Source organism: Psammomys obesus, unplaced genomic scaffold (assembly GCF_907164565.1).
Source record: "Psammomys obesus unplaced genomic scaffold, mPsaObe1.curated_primary_1811, whole genome shotgun sequence".
Lineage (NCBI taxonomy): Eukaryota > Metazoa > Chordata > Mammalia > Rodentia > Muridae > Psammomys > Psammomys obesus.
Genome location: NW_026592586.1, coordinates 602,583 through 620,874, shown reverse-complemented (window position 1 = coordinate 620,874; position 18,292 = coordinate 602,583). Strand labels below are relative to the sequence as shown.

General features: G+C 43.2%; 1 protein-coding gene across 3 annotated transcripts in view; it reads left to right on the top strand.

The window, feature by feature from the left end:
* Carmil1 (capping protein regulator and myosin 1 linker 1) overlaps window positions 1-18,292 on the top strand; it is a 269,047-nt gene that overhangs the window by 190,148 nt on the left and 60,607 nt on the right. For all 3 annotated transcript variants that reach the window (XR_008720958.1, XM_055614493.1, XM_055614492.1), the window contains exons 18-23: window positions 1,364-1,445; window positions 1,969-2,068; window positions 2,173-2,227; window positions 7,401-7,573; window positions 9,447-9,515; window positions 12,555-12,648. Coding sequence is in view for 2 of the 3 variants with exons in the window: in XM_055614493.1 (XP_055470468.1) it covers window positions 1,364-1,445; window positions 1,969-2,068; window positions 2,173-2,227; window positions 7,401-7,573; window positions 9,447-9,515; window positions 12,555-12,648 (573 nt within the window). In the remaining variant the exon portion in view is untranslated. The remainder of the gene's footprint in view (window positions 1-1,363; window positions 1,446-1,968; window positions 2,069-2,172; window positions 2,228-7,400; window positions 7,574-9,446; window positions 9,516-12,554; window positions 12,649-18,292) is intronic.

The window sequence follows — 18,292 nt, the reverse complement described above, 5'->3', positions numbered from 1 at the left end:
CCCCACTTGGTCTGTGCATAACGGGGGGTTTGAACATGCTGGAGTGTATGTCTGTAGGTGTCCAGGGAACCTAGCCATCCCCATGGACATGGCCACTGGAGAGTGAGGAATCAGACAAGCTCTCTGCTGTGGGGCTGATGGTTTCTGTTCCCTGGGAATATGCAGATCAGTCTCTTTGGAGGGGGTCTTCCTCTAGGTGACTCACCCAGGCACCTCCCAGCAATTTGCTATCACCTTAAAAAAGTGTGAATAATAGGATTTCCTGAAGTACTCCTGTACAAAGAGTGACACCCCCCTCCCCAAAGATCTGTGCTTAACATACAAGAGTGTGCAGCAGTTTGGAGGTTTACCTACAGACTATTGTGAATGAAATAGGAAATGAGTATTCTTTAAATTCCTATGTCAGTTTGAACGCGTAGAAAATGGTATCTCATAAGTTTAGTGTAGACACTGATGTAAGTGCCATGAAAAAATGTTTCATGTTCCTGGGTACATGGTTGACTCCTAGTAAATGACAACTGGTCTTCTCCAGTTAAATAATGTTTCCTGAGCAGGAAGGGCCACAAGGTGGGCACTCTTCACTACAGGAAGGCCTTATGGTAGCCCAGTGTTATCAGAGAATTAAGAAGATGTGAGCCCCTAGTGCTTGCTTTGGCTTCATAGGGAAAGACTGTGCGGTAGAGAGCTTGACTCTCATGCTGGCTTGCTGCTCCCTGGGATAGATGAGGCAAACCTCGGCAACAGAAGTGACACCTTGAAACACTAGTCTCTAGTCTGAACGGTTTTGCTCAGTTTGCACAGTAGGATGCCCTTTGAAATTAAACACCCTCACTCTGATCTAAGTCTTGCCTCAGAAGCCACGATTTAAGATGAGAGGGAGCATCCTTCCTACCTGAAATTCTGTGTAATTACTGGGTGCAGTCCGACTTGAAAACAGGATGTTTCTTGGCATATTATGCAGTTTGTATATACATTGCCTTTTTGTTGTTCTTTGTTTGGTTTGGTGTGGTTTGGTTTGGTTTTCTGGTGCTGGAGATTAGGCCCAGGGCCTTGAACATGCCAGGTAAGCTCCCTCAGTAGACATCCTCAGCTGTCTACTAAGTAGTTAAACTTGGCCTGCTTATCTCCACTTGTTTTTCCTTTTTTTTTTTTTAAGTATTTGGTGGTTTAAGAAATATTGGATTGTGTGGTGTAGAAAGCAGTATCATTCCTTTACTGACACTAGCATCCTTTGTCCATTCATAGCTATTTGGAGTTGATAAGCCTTTACTTTTCCACAGCTTATTTTAAGACACGCTGTTGGTAATTTTTTGGTCCTGCAGTGGGAAGAGATCCTCACCTTGTCTTTGGTCTGTTTCTCTAGCTGAGGTCAGGAGGAGCTCAGGTGTTGGAAGGCTGCATCGCCGAAATCCACAACATCACCAGCTTAGATATCTCCGACAATGGTAAGACACGAAAGAAACTAAGACGCCGCTGGAACAAGCGAGGCGAGGGGAAGCGGCCCACTAGCCACAGCCCAACACACAGATTCTAAAACAAATCGTAAAATACCGTCCCTCCCGTGGTAAAGATCTGAGCCCAGCATCTTTGGATTCTTGGTAGTCATGAAATTGTTCCAAACTTTTTTAATCAGTTAGCTTCATTTCTGCTGGTTTAGTGAGTGAGCTGAGCCCATTACATATAGAAAACTCACCTAACAAGCTGCCTAACGGGGAGCAGTGTCTCGGAAGAGGGGTAACTGTCTGCCAATATGATTTCCGGACGCTGCGACCTTACGCTGACTGTAAAGGAAGCTTAGTATACAGAACACAAGTTCACCCCCCCCTCCCCCGTGAACTAAGAAGACAAAGAGGGCAGAGAGCTCCTGTGAGGATAAAGGCTAAGGGTCGTGGGGCAACTGAGCTCAGCTCACTGTATGAAGTCACTTCTCCGCTTGTGTTTTGATCCTGTCTTTGCTTTTCTTTCCAGGTTTAGAATCCGACCTGTCTACCCTAATAGTGTGGCTCAGTAAAAACAGATCAATACAGCACCTGGCGTTAGGCAAAAATTTTAATAATATGAAATCCAAGTAAGAGTTTTGAATTTTTTTTTAATATGACAATGATGAAAATAACCAGCCTCCTGACAGCTTTTGATTTGATTCCACTGTCCACGTCTTTAAAATCTCTTTAGAAATCTGACGCCCGTGTTGGACAACTTAGTGCAGATGATCCAAGAAGAAGACTCAGTGAGTATCACGTGGCACCCTTTACTGGCCTCTTTGTGATTTTTCTATTGGGGTGTTGCTGAAGCGCTTTCAGATAATTTACATGTAGGTTTTTATCGGCATTTTAAAAATAGAATCTGTCTTCGCAGAGTTTTGAATATTTAAAATTCTATTCTTCAATTCATCAGGAAGATTAAAACTAAGAACTTTTAAAGACATTTATTATTATTATTAGTGTGTGTGTGTGTATGTGTGTGTGTGTATATATGCAGAAGTACCATGACTTGTATCTGGGTGTCAGGGGACAACTCATAGGAGTCAGTTCTCTTCTTCCACCGTGTGGCTCTTGGGGATTTTAGGCTATGAGTCTCAGCAGCAGGACTTTACTTCTGGGTCTTCTCACTGGCTCAAACTAAGAGATTTTTCAGGGGTACAAATGAACTCTTCTGCCCATCTGCACCCTAACTGGCTCATACGTGAATACGCAGACTACTTAGCTGGTTTTCTTACTGCATATTATGCCAAGAAACATCCTGCGCTCTGCCCAAAGTGTGGCTATAGGTCTCAGCATCTGCTTTGATCTCCTGCAGGGTAGAGCCTTTCAGAGGCCCTCTGTGGTAGGCTCCTGTCTTGTTCCCTGTTTTCTCCCTCTTCTGATGTCCTTCCTCTTTGCCTTTCTGAATGAGAATTGAGCATCTTAGCCAGAATCCATGAAAGAAGGGGGAGATAGTAAGACCTGGAGAGGACAGGAGCTCCACAAGGAGAGCAACAGAACCAAAATCTGGGCACAGGGGTCTTTTCTGAGACTGATACTCCAACCAAGGACCATGCTTGGAGATAACCTAGAACCCCTGCACAAGATGTAGCCCATCGCAGTTCAGTGTCCAAGTGGGTTCCATAGTAATGGGAACAGGGACGGTCTCTGACATAATCTGATTGGCCTGCTCTTTGATTACCTCCTCCTGAGGGGGAGCACCCTTACCAGGCCACAGAGGAAGACAATGTAGCCATTCTCGATGAGACCTCATAGACTAGGATCAGTAGGAAGGGGAGCAGGATCTCCCCCATCAGTGGCCTTGGGGAGGGACACGGGTGGAGAAGGGAGAAGGAGGGTACGATTGGGAGGGGAGGAAGGAGGAAGCTACAGGGGAGGTACAAAGTGAACAAACTGTAATTAATAAAAATAAAAAAAGAAACATCCTGTTTTCAACTTGGACTACATCTAGTAATTATACAGAATTTCAGGTAGAAAGGATGTTTCCTCTCATCTTAAATCGCGGCTTGAGCTGTAGTCATCTTTCTTATATTTTCATGGCTTTTAGTTGCTCCTGAGCAAGACTTAGATCAGAGTGAAGGTGTTTAATTTCAAGGAACATCCTATTGTGCATGAAAAAAAAAAAAAAAGAAAGCTATTTAACTGACAAAGTAGAAGCATTATCATGAATGCATTCAATTAAGGGAACTGTGTCTTATGTTCCGTTTTACTGACTGTCCTTCTTTTCTCAAAATCATACTTAGTCAAGAAACACAGTTTCTAAAATTCAAATTCTTGTTGCCATTATAAAGAGTCACACTGTGGGTTCTAGGCTAACTTCTTACATGAACCAGGCAAAGTATGCCACGTTCTGAAAAATATCACTTCCGCTTTTGAAAGTCTATAGGAAAATGATAGACAGTTCTGTGACATTGGTAAGCCCCACTTTCCTAAGGCACCTATGATGGTGGAGGTTTGGACATTTCTGTCCTGCTAGCCCTTTCTTCGTCTAAGAAGTAAAAAATCTGTTTTCTTGATATTCTGAGATGAGCCTGGGCTAAACAATTCAAGTAATGATTTAATGGCTTCTGCTGCTTTGCTGTGTCCTCACTTGCTAATATTCTCAGCATTTGGTCCTTTTATATTAGATTACTAAAATCAAAAGTAGAATTGGAGTGTAATTCTAATTGTATACATTTAATTTGACTTTGCAACACTCTGCCTTACTAACATTTCAGAATTCCTGATACTTCCCCAATTTTAAAAGATTTGGTAACCTAGTGTTACAAAATTATACTTTAGATCCATCCCCAAATATACGTTTTAGTGAATTATGTAAGGAGTTTTTGAGTTCATGAAGAGTACATTTTTCAAGTTCTGCTTATTGCTTAAGGATCTTCAAACTGTTTTTGTAGTTTTCGAGTTTCTTACTTAAGGATAATTTCGATATTTAAAACGCACCTGAAAACACATTTGCAGATGATAAATTTGCTATGTAAATGTGAATTACAGGTTTGATTAGTATGGTGCTAATAACTCTTCTGTGAATGGCTTTTTTATTTTTTTGTGTCACTGAAAATGATGTGGGTTTTTCAAAAGGCAATTACCATCAATTTTTTCTCTTACTTACAAATCTGTAATATGCAGACCAATTTAAAATGATTAGAAATCAAGCCTCCTGGGTTCAAAAATTCCACAGAAAACTGATTCCTTTGGGCCTATCTTTGGTTTTACTTCAAGTAAGATTTGGACATTCAGAAAATAATCTTCACCTTTGACACTTTGCCCTCTGTGGAACATGCTCCCTGGCAACCCGTGGGATATCTTTGTCTCCTGCAACTGCACAGGATACAAAGTGAGAAAACCCAGATTCCCAGGACCTCCAGTGTGTCATCTTTAATTGTAGATGAAGGTGACTCCATCTAGATTCATAATGTGTGACAGTGAGCAGCCGACATGGCAGAAAATCTTTTCTGAAGGATTGCATAGAAACCTTTATTGTAATCCACAGAATAGGGTGAGTTTCCTCCAGTAGGGCAACCTGGAGACTAAGTCTAGATTAAGCATTAAGCATTTAGGTAGTAAGGCTTTATGGAAGTACAATGGATCAGGAAGAACTGACCTTATAAATATGGATGCAGTTCAGGCTCTCCTGTTCCCGTTATATTCTTAAGTGTTAATTGGGCTGTATTAGAATTTGAATGTAGTGGTGGAATAGTAGTTTGGTAGCTTGGACATCTGGCAGTTTCCCAGTATGAGAAAGAAGCCCTGAGAGATCATTTTTACAGTGGGAGAATAGAGTTCAAAACGATGAGACGTGGCTATAGCTCTTCACGAAGCAGTGTTGGATGTTTGGTTTTCGTTTTTGGTTTTGTATGTTAGGTTGCCTGAGTCTGAACGTGTTTCGTTGTTCCCATCTATCTGGATGGAAGACTTTAAGAACACTGTAGCCACTTAGCTTTTTGGCTAAGATGTCATCTCCTTAGCTACCACCAGTGTAGAACTGAATCTGTCTGATGTGCCGTCGCCTTCTGATTGTCCTGGGCTAAGTCTGGGCAGCAGCATGTCATGGGAACATCGAGGACAGTGTTCTACCTGAGTCACATGACAGCGCTGTATTGATATTTGAGTGTTTTATTTTGTTTTCTTCCTCCTCTTCCTTCTTTTTGAAACGAGGTCTCCTGTAGTGTAGTCTGACCTTGGTTTATCCTCCTGCCTTTACCTCCCAGCTGCTAAGATCTCATTTGTGAGCCACCATGCCTGACTGATGTCTTCAGTTTTCACTCCGTCCTTCTCATCCTGTCTCTTGTACTTCATTGACAGAGACCTCTTTCTTTTACACATGTAGGTGCATGATCAGTGCGACCTGGTAGAGCAGGCACAGGTAGATCTTAGTTTGTGTTTGCTTGTTGTCATGGAGATCACTCTGGACCATCCTGTGGCCTAATTTCATAGGCCACTGAGAAAAACCTTAGAATCCTCTAGCCATTTGCCTGCTTGGAATGCCAGAGCTGCTTAAGGGAATATTGCCAGAATAGACCACTCCACGTGACCCAGGAGATGTCCTCATTTCACAGGTCTGAACTGGGCCTTCCAGTGCCTTGTTGGTTCATGCCTTGGAATCCATCCCATCTCATTAAGCTATGCCTTACACTGAGCCTTGCAAACACAGGTGCCCACAAATTACGGAGACAGTAGAGTAAGTGGAGTGGGCTCGACAGAAGGAGAAATCCCAGTGAAGTGTTTGATCATTTGCCCTGAAGGCCAGACCAGACCTGTGTCCAGCCTGTGTGGCTTTCAGTCTGTGGTTTAAAGGAACAGAAAGGATGGTGGTATGGAGTCACATACAGTGTATAGCCAACTAACAGGCCATACAGATTTGACTTTTCATTTTTTGAAATACAGGCGTATTTTCTGACGGAAACTTAAGAGAGAGTTAAAGGATGATGATCAAAAATATTCCAAAATAAGATCCTTGGGGTAGTGCAATGTGTTGCAAGCACACATTCTGAAACTAGATCATTCAGGCTGACTCCCATTCAGCTCCTTCCCCTCCCCAACCCCCTGACCAGCTTTCTCTGTTTAGCCTTGGCTGTCCTGGACTCACTTTGTAGACCAGGCTGGCCTCAAACTCACAGAGATCTGCCTGCCTCTGTACCACCACGCACAGCAGTTCAGTTCCTTTCTAACACCATGGCTTTGGTTTTGTTTTGCTATTTAGTTTTATGGTAAGACAGAATACCATGCACCCCATGTTGGTTTTGAGTATCTAATGTAGCTGAGGCTGGCCTTGAAATACTCATCCTTCTGCCTCCAACTCCCAAGTACCGGGATTACAAACTTGAATGCCACCACCACTACCACCCAATGCCCATCTTCTATGTGACTTTGGTTGAGCTTCTTAATCCTTCTGTTTGGTAAATGAGGATGACAATAGTGTCCATACATGGATGGCTGGAGATGGAGTGAATGAACATGTGGGCTGGAGAGATGGCTCAGCCATTAAAGGCTAGGCTCACAACCAAAAATAAAAGTGAACCAACACATGAGAACTGTGAGCAGTGACTAGATGTAGTAACTGATTAGTAAATATTCACTGGCTGAACGCTATTCGTTTTGTGTGGTTTTTATTTTGTACTTGGACTGTGTGTTTTAGGGTTATTATTTCACTTGTAGGAAAATAAAATTGGATAGAAAAGAATAATGCCTCAGTTGGGGCCCCTTGGTGATCTGTGGCTTGCCATAGAAACAGCAGATAATCATCAGTAAAGCACCAGGTCACCCAGGATGTCTGTTGACTGTCAGAACCTTCAGGTTCCAGCCTCACCCCGACCCGTGGCTTTAGACAGCAGTTCCCAGCAGACAATTCAGTGGGAGAATTCGGAGAGTGGCCATTGCTTTGATGAGGCTGTTCAGTGCTGTGTGCTATCTGTTCCGCAGCCCCTGCAGTCCTTGTCCCTGGCTGACTCAAAACTCAAGGCTGAGGTCACCATCATCATCAATGCCCTGGGCAGCAACACCTCCCTAACCAAGGTGGACATCAGTGGGAATGGCATGGGGGACATGGGGGCGAAGATGCTGGCCAAGGCTCTCCAGATCAACACCAAACTCAGGTAGGCGGGGCTGTCCCAACCCTGACGAGTGGCTACTCCTTCTGGGGAGGGGGGGGGTGTCTGAGCTTCCCAGGATACCCTCTGGGAAGAAACTTTTATCCGAATACTTGGTTGGGACACTCCTGAATGTATACATAGGATTTCTTCAGATGTTTGGCTTCAGACGTCCTCTGTGATATAAAACCCTGACAGAGTGTTATGGTTTCTCTTTCAGTATAGTCTTGAAAGCTAATCGGGGAGATAATGGCGGTGAGAGGCAGGGAAATCTTTGCAGGCCATGCTGACGGAGCAGACCCAGATAATCTGTCTTTTAGTGACAGGCCGTGTTTTAAGAGACGCGTCCTCGGGTGATACAGCTCTTCGAGCCTCACAGAGCATGCTTGCACAAAAGAAACTGACCATGATACCCCTGGGCATATACTTAGTGCTCCATTACTGGCCACATGTCCTTATTTGATATATGACTATGTGGTTATAGGTCTGAGGCCTTTCCTCCATCTCACACCTTTGTATAAAGACTTAAAACACAAGGACGCAAGAAGGATGCTGTTCAAAAGTTGGTTCCCAATGGGAGCTATTTCGCTGTTTCCCGGGCATACCCTGGACCTCATACACGCATAACTCTTCTTGAGGACCAGCTGTGCTTTGCCTCATTGCTGTCTCTTCCTCAGCGTGATGAGGGTTTTGCCACTGGTCTGTCACTCTGGTGAATGAAGAGCAAATGCCGGTTGCTCCCGGGGGTCTTTTTGGATGCTTCCTTTTCGCTAGCATGAGAGAATCGGAGCCTTCCAACTAAACTGAAGCCACAGGCCAAGAACAATAGCAGGGTCTTTGAAAGTCAGTGTGGGTAGAGGAGGTCATTAAGATTAGGATGGGAGAGCAATAACAGCTGTCAGGCTGGGGTCTTCCAGACAAACAAAATGTAGTTTTGTGTCTTACCCTCGGAAGTCTACATATGCAGAAGCTAAGCTTGTATTTTTTCTAAAACACATAAATATATAAGCAGCTTCCTATTCTTCATAGTAGCCTTGTCTTTTCCAGTAGAGTGAGTTAAATTCTCAAGATCATACCAGGACAGGGAAATGAGAAAACATGAGACAGAGCAAAGTTCTCATTAGGTTTTGAGGAGAGATGTTTATGTTGGACACAGGGGTGAGTAACAGGTCTTTGGTCAGGGGCTTCAGTTTCTATGTGAATAGAAGGATACTGTCTGGAGAGCAGAGAGACCGAGTCCTCTAGTTGCTGGCTGGTCTCGTCTTCAGTATTGCAATAAATCAACATATCCTCTGTGATTTTAGGTATAGATTTTTCAAGAATATTTGTGTGATAGCTGTGTTAAACTATGATGTAGGGGCTGAGAATATAGCTTAGTGATGGAGTGTATCACCAGCATGCATGATTCCATGGGTTCATCCCCAGCATGAAGATAGATAGATAGATAGATAGATAGATAGATAGATAGATAGATGATAGATAGATAGATAGATAGATAGATAGATAGATAGATAGATAGATAGATAGATAGTATTGAGAGAAATGGCCATTTTGTTTTGATGAAACAAGTGCTTACATAATGCTGTTAAAATTCTTACAGGTATGTCCAATCTATGTCCTGTTTAGGGCATATCAGTGCATGCAGCCAGAGAATTCAGCTATGAATTCAGTCCCACACACACTCTTAAAACTACTTAAGACATGATGATATTTCTAAAAAATTAAGTGTCTGCATTGCATAATCATGAGTGTTATATTGGAATGTCAAAAGGCTGGTGTGCCTAGACAGTGTTGCTTCAAAGAGATTTATCTCCAGTGGGAGAATCGTTCCTTCCATATCTCAGTGTCTGACCATTGACATGGTTTCATTTCCAAACAGGACAGTCATCTGGGACAAAAACAACATCACCGCACAAGGCTTTCAGGACATAGCTGTTGCTATGGAAAAGTAAGTTTTAATCGGGATTCTTCTCTGAGATAACACTAAAGAATCAGTGGCCTTAGTGCCACTTGTGGGGTAGGAGAAACTATAGGTAGAGATCAGATCTTTGCAAACCAGCCATGGAGTTGGGGAGGAGAGTGGCCTTGTCCTGATGTGAGTTTTCTTATGTGCAAAACAATGATGAGGCGCTGATCTGCCAAAGCAGATGGTCATCAGGTCACTGTTCCTCCTGCTTTTGTGGTCTACAATCTCTCTGCACTGGGTCAACTCTTCTGTTTATCTGGACAATGTGGACGGTGTGGATGAGGATGGAGGGAGTTGTGTATAGTCCAGAAAATAAAAGTGAAATTGGTTACTCTTGAGTCCCATGCTTATTTGTTTTATTGTTATGAAAGGGTTTTGTTTTGTTTTTAATTGTAACTGATAGCTACAATTGTTTGCTGCCAAATGTACTTTTCTGGTCAATGAATTGAAAAAAATTAACAATTCTAGACATGGATGAAAATAATCCATGATGAAAAATTTATATAGCATTAAGCAAAGGAAGTCCGCTATGCCCTACAACTTTAATTTACTGTCTTAGTTTTACAAAGTTGTTTGTTTATAAAAGAGGAATCTTGTCCTTTCTGTTAGACTAACATTGTCCCTAATGTTAGACTAAGAAATTAATCAGAACGTCTCCAAAGAAGAGAGGTATTTCTAGTACTCAATTGAAGAGCAAAACATCTCGGAGAATCCATGTGCTTGTAAATCTTGAGCACATTTAAAGAGGTTGAGGTGAGGCAAACAGGAAAAATTCAAGAGTGTACTAGACATAAAGATGGTTGGTCTTGGGTTCCTGAGGCAGAACTTGATATCAGCTTCATGCACTTCATTGATGAAAGTGCAAGATTCTGTCCAGAGCCTCTCTTGTCTTAGTTGTTGAAGCCTTTTTAAAAAAATGTAAAAATGACATTTCCTTTCCGGAATTTCCAGAATCAGAAGGAATTGTGTCACTGTTCATCTCAGACTTGCAGACAGCAATCCTCCACCTGCCCTCATTAATCCCTGGCTCTAGTGTGAGTGGATGTGACTAGAGCACGGCATTTGGAGACCATCAGATTTCAGAAATGCTCTAAGCAGATTCTGGTCCTTGGAAAAGAGATGGTCTAAAACACAGTGGGAGATGTGGGGCTGCGCCCAGGCAAAGGAGGAAATTCTCACTGTTCTGGTTCACTACCCCACCCCCAATCTCCTATTGTGAAGGCCCTCCAGGAGGAGCTTCAGGCTCAGTGTACTGTCTCCTTCCCAATCTGCAAGAAGTAGTAGATCTTACTTCTTTATTTATTCTTATCTTCAAGTGAGAAGGTAAAAAGATTAAAGGTAATATTCTTCCTTCCTTCCTTCCTTCCTTCCTTCCTTCCTTCCTTCCTTCCTTTCCTTCCTTCCTTCCTTCCTTGACAGGCGTTTCAGTATGTAGCCCTGGCTGACCTTGAACTCACAGAAATCCACTTGCCTCTACCTCCTAAATGCTGGGATTAAAGGTGAATACCACCATGACCAGCTCCAAATACCTTCTGGTCCTTCTGGTCCACATGCTTCTACTTGAGTCAGGAAATCAGAGTGAAAAATCAGGATTTAATTCCTAGGTTCTGTCCTGCTTTGAGACCTTGTCTTGCTACGTGGACCATGCTGACCTCAGACTTGCAACAGTCCTCTTGCCTCTACCTTAGAGTTCTGGGATTCCAGGCAAGCACCACGCCTAGTGACCCCAGGCCATTGTGGAATGTAAGTGAGGCAGTTTACCCACGTCACACACAGTACACCCCCACTCCCACCCCAAGAGCTGTGGCCGCTGCCCCTCTGTCCTAGAGTAGGAAGGAGATCTTCACTGTGTTTACATAACAACAGCCACCTTCAGGCTTATGGACCACCACCAGCCCAGGCTAGCACTTAAGGGAGGCCAGGAACAAGGCCACTCAACAGTCAGCTTTTCCAGGTAGACAGGGGTATCTCTGGACCAGTCGATTATATAATGATGTGCTGTAAGATGCCAGCTCTTCCAAAGCTCTGTTGTTTAGATGCACCGTACTAGTTTATAATGTCATAGAAATTGGATGCAGGAAAGATTATAGAAAAGATTTATTGTCTTTTAATTTCATTTGGCTGGTTCCCTTTACAAACAAACAACTTTGTAAAACAAACTAAGACAGTAATTAAGGTTGCAGGGGTTAGCAGACTTCCTCTGTTTAATTCTATATTGAAGCACTCTATCTAGTGAACCGGATGGCTGTTTTTTCCTGTGAGGAAACAGCTATCAAAATTGTCGCTGCTAATAAAACGATTATTTTTTTTTTCACTGATGTTGCCTTATTATGGGGGGAGGGGTGCTAAGTCACTATTCTGTTGTGCTGGCGTGTTTCAGAGCTAGCGGGAATGGTTGGGCACACAGCAGCATGGAGCGGGGTAGGCCCTGGGGTGGGCCAGACCCCAAGCTCTGTGCTGTATTTCACCCCAGGTGGCTGTCCCCCGCACTCTTGAGTCTGATCAGCCTGCCAACAGCAATGACATAGCATGGGGACAGTATGCCACAGTTGTTTTCTGTACTTGGCAGACTTTGGCTGACTTTGTGGGCACGTTGTACAGGTTTGCAGGGATTGGGGTACCTAGCTGAGGAGGCTATCCTTCCCCCATGGCTTATTCTAGAGACAGTCACCCGTTATGGTGACTGGTACCCAAAGGGTACCAGAATAGAGCAGACTGTTTTGTGGATGCTAATGGCTCAGCTTCTTTCTTGTGCTTCCTTCGTATACTCTTTTGGGATTTTTTGTTTGTTTGATTGTTTGAGACGCCATCTCTAAGTAGCCCTGGTATAGACTGGCTGGCCTCAAACTGGGAGAGATCTGCCTTCCTCCGTCTCCCAAATGCTAGAATTAAAGGCATGTACCACCGCACCTGGCTTTTTAAATATATTCTTGAAACTATCTTTTTAGATCTAAAAACACGCTCGATTAAGGTAACAGAAGGTTATTTTAAAAATATATGGGTTTTTGCTCCTTTCTCCAGGAACTACACGCTGAGGTTTATGCCGATTCCTATGTATGATGCTTCTCAAGCTCTTAAGACAAACCCTGAGAAAACAGAAGAGGCTCTGCAGAAGGTACGGAGAACTGGGAGCACTGAGTGCGTTAAGGTCACACGTGAATTGTCTTAGTGCCTCTTCTGAACATACAACCATGACTGTTTTGTTAAGTCTGTTACTTAGTTGTTTGTTTATTAAACTTTTTGGTTTTTCAAGACAGGGTTTCTCTACATAGCCCAGGCTGTCCTCGAACTTGCTTTGTAGACCAGGCTGGCCTTGAACTCACAGAGATCCTCCTGCCTCTACCTCCCAATTGCTGGGAGTAAAGGCCTGTTCCACCACCATTCAGCTTTGTAAAGCTTTTTAAACCCATGTATTCTTAAGGTCATGGCTAGCATAAATCTTGTCAGGACATGGAAAAAAAAAAAAAGATTGAAACCTGGTATGAACTGTTAGTGGAAAATAGTAACATTCTTATGTCCAAGTGTAGACAACTCCCCATGTTTGGAGAATGTAGGGCGCTCAGGTATCTCTTGCTCAATGGCTTTTCTGTATCTCTATGTTTAAGTATTTTTTTTTTAATTTTTTGTAGACAGGGTCTCTAATAGCCTCAAACTTTCTGTCTACCGGAGGATGGCCTAAGCTTCCAGTACTTCGGCCTCCATCTGTCAAGTGGTAGGCTTGCAAGCATCCTTTGCTTTTCATGGCTACGTTTCTCCTCAGTTTAGATGTGCTCATATGTTCCATTTCACTCTGGTGCTTCTCCTAGAGTTTTTGAAATTGTTTCTCCCTTTTTGATCTCTCCCTTCATCCTCTGTCCAGACTCAAATCCAACTTCCCCTTTCTCACACCTGCCTTAGCTAAGGGCCACCCAGTTGCCTCCCTCTCTCCGCCTCCTGCTCCATCTATTACGAATTCTAACTTTTCATTCTGTCCCATCTCAAGGAACTGCGATGTTGAACTGGAGGCGAGATTTAAATCTGTTTGTTCTGGTCATTGAAGTTTGAGAACCATTGCTTTATAAAGGCAGGACTTAGCTCTTTCTACACTACTGTGCCTGGCTTTTGGGTTTGAGATCTGGTGTCTAGGGCACCACAATGACTCCTTGGGGCAGTTTAACTCCCCTAACAGGTGGCCTTCCCAGGACTTCCTAACCTGGACATAGAGTTATGTTATTCAACTCTTCATTTTCTCTCTTAACACAGTTACTTACTTTGTGGCTGTGCTAAAACGCCGTGGCAAAAGCCAATTTGAAGGAAAAAGGATTTAGTTTGGTTAATGGATCCCAAGGGATAGAGTCCATTATGGAGAGGAAGGCATGAGAACTGAGGTGGCAACACGGATGGAAGAGTAGGAAGTTGATCACATTTCTAGCCACATGCAGGAAACAGAAAGGCAGAAAAGGAAGTAAGGCAGGCCTATAAACCCTCGGCTTCTTGCCCATCGTCAGTGACATACGCAATGCAGCAAGGCTGCATCTTTTCAAGGGTCCACAGCCTCCTCCTCCGGATGCACCACCAGCTAATGACCAAGTATGCAAATACCGGATCTTACGGGGCACATTTCTCCTTCAAACTGCCAGACAGACCGTGAACTCCTTGAAGGAAAAGCCCAAGGGGACTTCTAACTTTTCATTCTCACAGTTAATGTATTTCCCATCATGTCTGCTTAGAGACTTCTTAACCACTTTGAATAAAAGGAAGTGGTAGGAAAAGATCTAGAATGGCAAAAGAAATTATCCCAGATTTTTACTTGAAATATAGGACCTTTAAACCAGTTCTTACCAAGGTATAGTAGTTCACCTCTATAATCCCAGGAGGATCTCTTTTGAGTTGCAAGGTCAGGCTGAGCTACAGAGTGATACCCCAACTCAAAAAAAAAAAGAAACAAAAAACTCCAACTGTTCCTAGCTTTGTAGGCTTTAGTAATTTCTTAATGTTTCTGAGCTTTAGTTTTCACACACATACACACACTCATGTATGTGTGTACATATATGTGTATATTTATATCTACTTATATAAATAGGAAAAAAGTTATATCCTAATTGTGTTTGGTGGCTACTGGACTACATGGGTTCCAGGTACACCATTAACATGGTACAGTCCTTAAAACAGCAAAAGAGAAGGGTCGTTTCATCCCCACGGTGTAGATGAGGAGACGGAAGGGAAGGGGCACGAAGGACTTCACAAAGCCTGCAGACACCCGTTACCAAGCCCAGCTGTGAAGTAAAGACAAAAGCTGAGGCATGCAAGTCCTTCAGGTACATAGAGAGAAAGGGAAAGCGTTAAAGGGGGAATTAAGGCAAAATAAAACCCTATTTTTTTTTTTTTTTTAGTTCAAATTGCTCTACGAGATAATTGCTTCCTTAAATAACTATTAGCAACCGTGTGCCGGATGTTGGTCGTAGTGTGTGGAGACACGAGGCCACTGGGGATCATAGTTGTGGTGACCTCAGATGACTAAATGTCATGCCACGTGGCTGTCACAGAGTGTGGCTGGATATCCTAGTGCACGTGATAGGATGTATGTGAGCACTGTGAGAAAGGATGGAGGTGGGCTGGCCTGGCCGTCCTCACAAGGGATTGCACTTTTTTATGAAATGTGTGGTGCTGCTTGGAAGTAGACCTGAATGTGTTATAAACTTTTATTGCAGACATAAAGACAGACACCGGGGGAGAAAATGAATGAATATCCGAAATGCTTGAGCAAAAATGTTTCCAGTTGGAGAGTTTTTTTTTTTTTTTTTTTTTTTTTTTCTGGTGGGTGGAACTTGGGAATGTTTGCTTGTGTGTAATGAAATACTGAGGGGCTAAGACCCAAGTCTGAGCGTGAATTTGTGTGTGCCTTTTATGCATCTTGAATGGGCACCTGCCCCACAGGGAGTTCCATACTGTGTTTAGTACACTTGTGTTCTCATCACAGCCCATTCATTACCTGACGTCAGATGTGAAAATTTCCCCCTTTGAAAAACATGCCAATTTTGATTTAGAACACTGTCGATTTTTGGAATATTTTGTGCAAGGATTTGTAGATTTTAAATGCTCGTTCTGTAAATCTGATACATTTGAGAAGAGAAGAGAGATAAAAATCAGATAAAGCTTCAGAGAAGACAAAGAAGGAAGAAAAAAAAGAATAATAAAAAAAAAACTATGTTACAAATAGCAGCTATTCATCCAACCCCATGAAGATACTCTTCCCACAAATGAAAACTTAAAAAAAAAAAAGACAGAAAACAAGTGGTAGTCCATGCTTATATCTTAATACTTGGGATACTGAGGCAGGAGGATCAGAAGTTCAAGGTCCTGGTTAGCCATATAGTGAGTTGAGGCCTGGAATATCTGAAGCTCTGTCCCAGTGTCTGTGTGTCCTGGTGAAATGAGGTTGAATAAGAACAATAGAATAGAAATGCATTTGTTTGTGAGGGTTTTTTTTGGGGGGAGGGGTGCTTTGTGCCTTGAAATTATTGGGTGTTCATTGTCAGCTGAGCCTGTTTTCATCTTGACAGCTAGATTCTGTCCTTCTGGGGGAATAAAAAGACCGATCAGTCTATTTACTTTAACTTTTCTAAAAGGGAAATATATCGTCTTTGTAAATTGTTTTTAAATGAAATTTCCTTCATTTTTGATCCAGGACAGTTGCCTCTTGTACAAGTTCTGGCTCTATAGACATCTACTTGGGTGTGGACCATCTCTACCTCACCCTTGCTCCCATCTCATCAGCAGGGCAATGACTTGTTTGGGGTACTCCTACCATGACCAGGCTCTGAGCCCTTAGTCCCCAGGAGACACGTTTATGTCTTCTCTCTGGAATGTTGTGTGGAAGGAAATCTTACCGGGCTAAGTTCAGTAGTAACAGGTACATGGCTGACAACAAGGACACATGGAACTTCGAATCCCTCTTTCCCTTAAGCTTGTTTTCAGAGGGAGGCTCTGTGGGGCTGAGGCTGGGTTCAGCCAGCAAAGTCCTTACTGCACATACATGGAAACTCAAGTGTGCTCGTAGATCCCGCATTAGAAGCCGGCTGTGGTGGCAGGTGCTGGAGAGGCAGAGGCACTCACTAGATAGCCAGCATAGACTAACTGTTGAGTTCCAGGCCAGGAGAGAAAGACTAAAGAGTGACTGAGAAATGACAGTTGAGGTTAATCTTTGGACACGCATAAACACAGGCACCTGTACACACATGCTTCTCTACACATACATACACAAAAAGAGCAAACCTCACATATTATTATTATTTTTTTTTTACGACAACAACAAATCCATCAAAGCTCCTTCCTGGCTTAGTTTTTGAAGCAGGGTGGCAGGACTTGGGAGAGAGGTCTGGGAACACAGGTCCTGCCAGCCTCGGCTGCCCCATGTCTGTGTGAGATGAGCTTTCTGAAAGAACAGATGCTCTCAGCCTTTGGCCTCAGTGTGAGGCCAGCTGTGAAAAGACAGGGAAGGAGCCAGAGGACCCAAAGCTGAGTGGCCTCAAGTGTCTCTCACTCTTTGGAACCTCTGTAGTAAAACGTTGCTGGGAGGTAGTGAAAGTAGGTCACGTGATCTAGCTCCACAGGGTTCTGTGCTGTTAATGATGCTTTAGTTGGGGGAAGGAGCTTTTGCTCTGCCTTCTAGTTTCCAGGGATGCAGGTAATCACCGTCTGGGTTTTAATTGTTCCTAATTGCAACTGAGTAGTAGTTATTTTAGCATATGGAAAATTAAAATGAAAATATAATAACAGCAAGAGCTTCACAGTTATTAGACATTCTTAACCAGGGAACTGCAGTGACAAATTAAAAGGTAAATGGTTAAGATGCGTTATTAAAAAAATAAAGAGGGGGAAAATAAACCAAGATGGCACACTCTACCCACCTTAAATCATTCTTTTCTCCTTTTGAAGCAGTGTCTCATTCGGCTCAGCGTGGCCTTGTGCTCCTTTTTATCTTGCCTTTGTCACTAATGACTTCACTGCATACAATAGTGTCTTCTGCTGTAACTGCCTGTGTTTACAGGAAAGTGTGTGTGAGTGTGTGTGTGTGTGTGTGTGAGAGAGAGAGAGAGAGAGAGAGAGAGAGAGAGAGAGAGAGATGGTTTCTATTGCTATGAAGAGACAGCATGACCACGGCAATCATAATTGTTCCTTATGAGCCTATGGGGGCCATTTTCATTCAAACTCTTGCTGTGTGTGTGTGTGTGTGTGTGTGTGTGTGTGTGTGTGTGTGTGTGTGTATACAATTACTGGGCAATCACACACAGTGCTTTGTAGCCAAGGGTTTTAGTCTCCTTTCCTGTTGCTATAATAAAATTTTCTAACCAAAACAACTCAAGGGAGAAAGGGTTAGTGATGGCTCAGTTTCACACAATAGCCCATGGTGGGGACATCACAGGTGTGGGAGCTTCAGAGAGCTGCTCATATGCATGTGAGGTCAAGAAGCAGAGAAAAATGCTTGTGTTCAGTTTACTCTCTCCACTTTATACTGTCCAGGATCCTCCGCCCAGAGAATGGTCCTGCCCATGATTGAGATGGGTCCTCCGCAGGCATGCCCAGAATCCCGTCTCCCAGTGATAGTAGATTTGACCCTCTGAGACTTCTGCTACCACCTCCACCACAGTGGAACCACAGCTGAGCACCACCAAGCCTAATTGATGTGGTGCTGGGGACTGAACTCAGGGCCTCATGACTGTTCCGTAAGCTTGTGTGTGTGTGTGTGTGTGTGTGTGTGTGTGTGTGTGTGTGTGTGT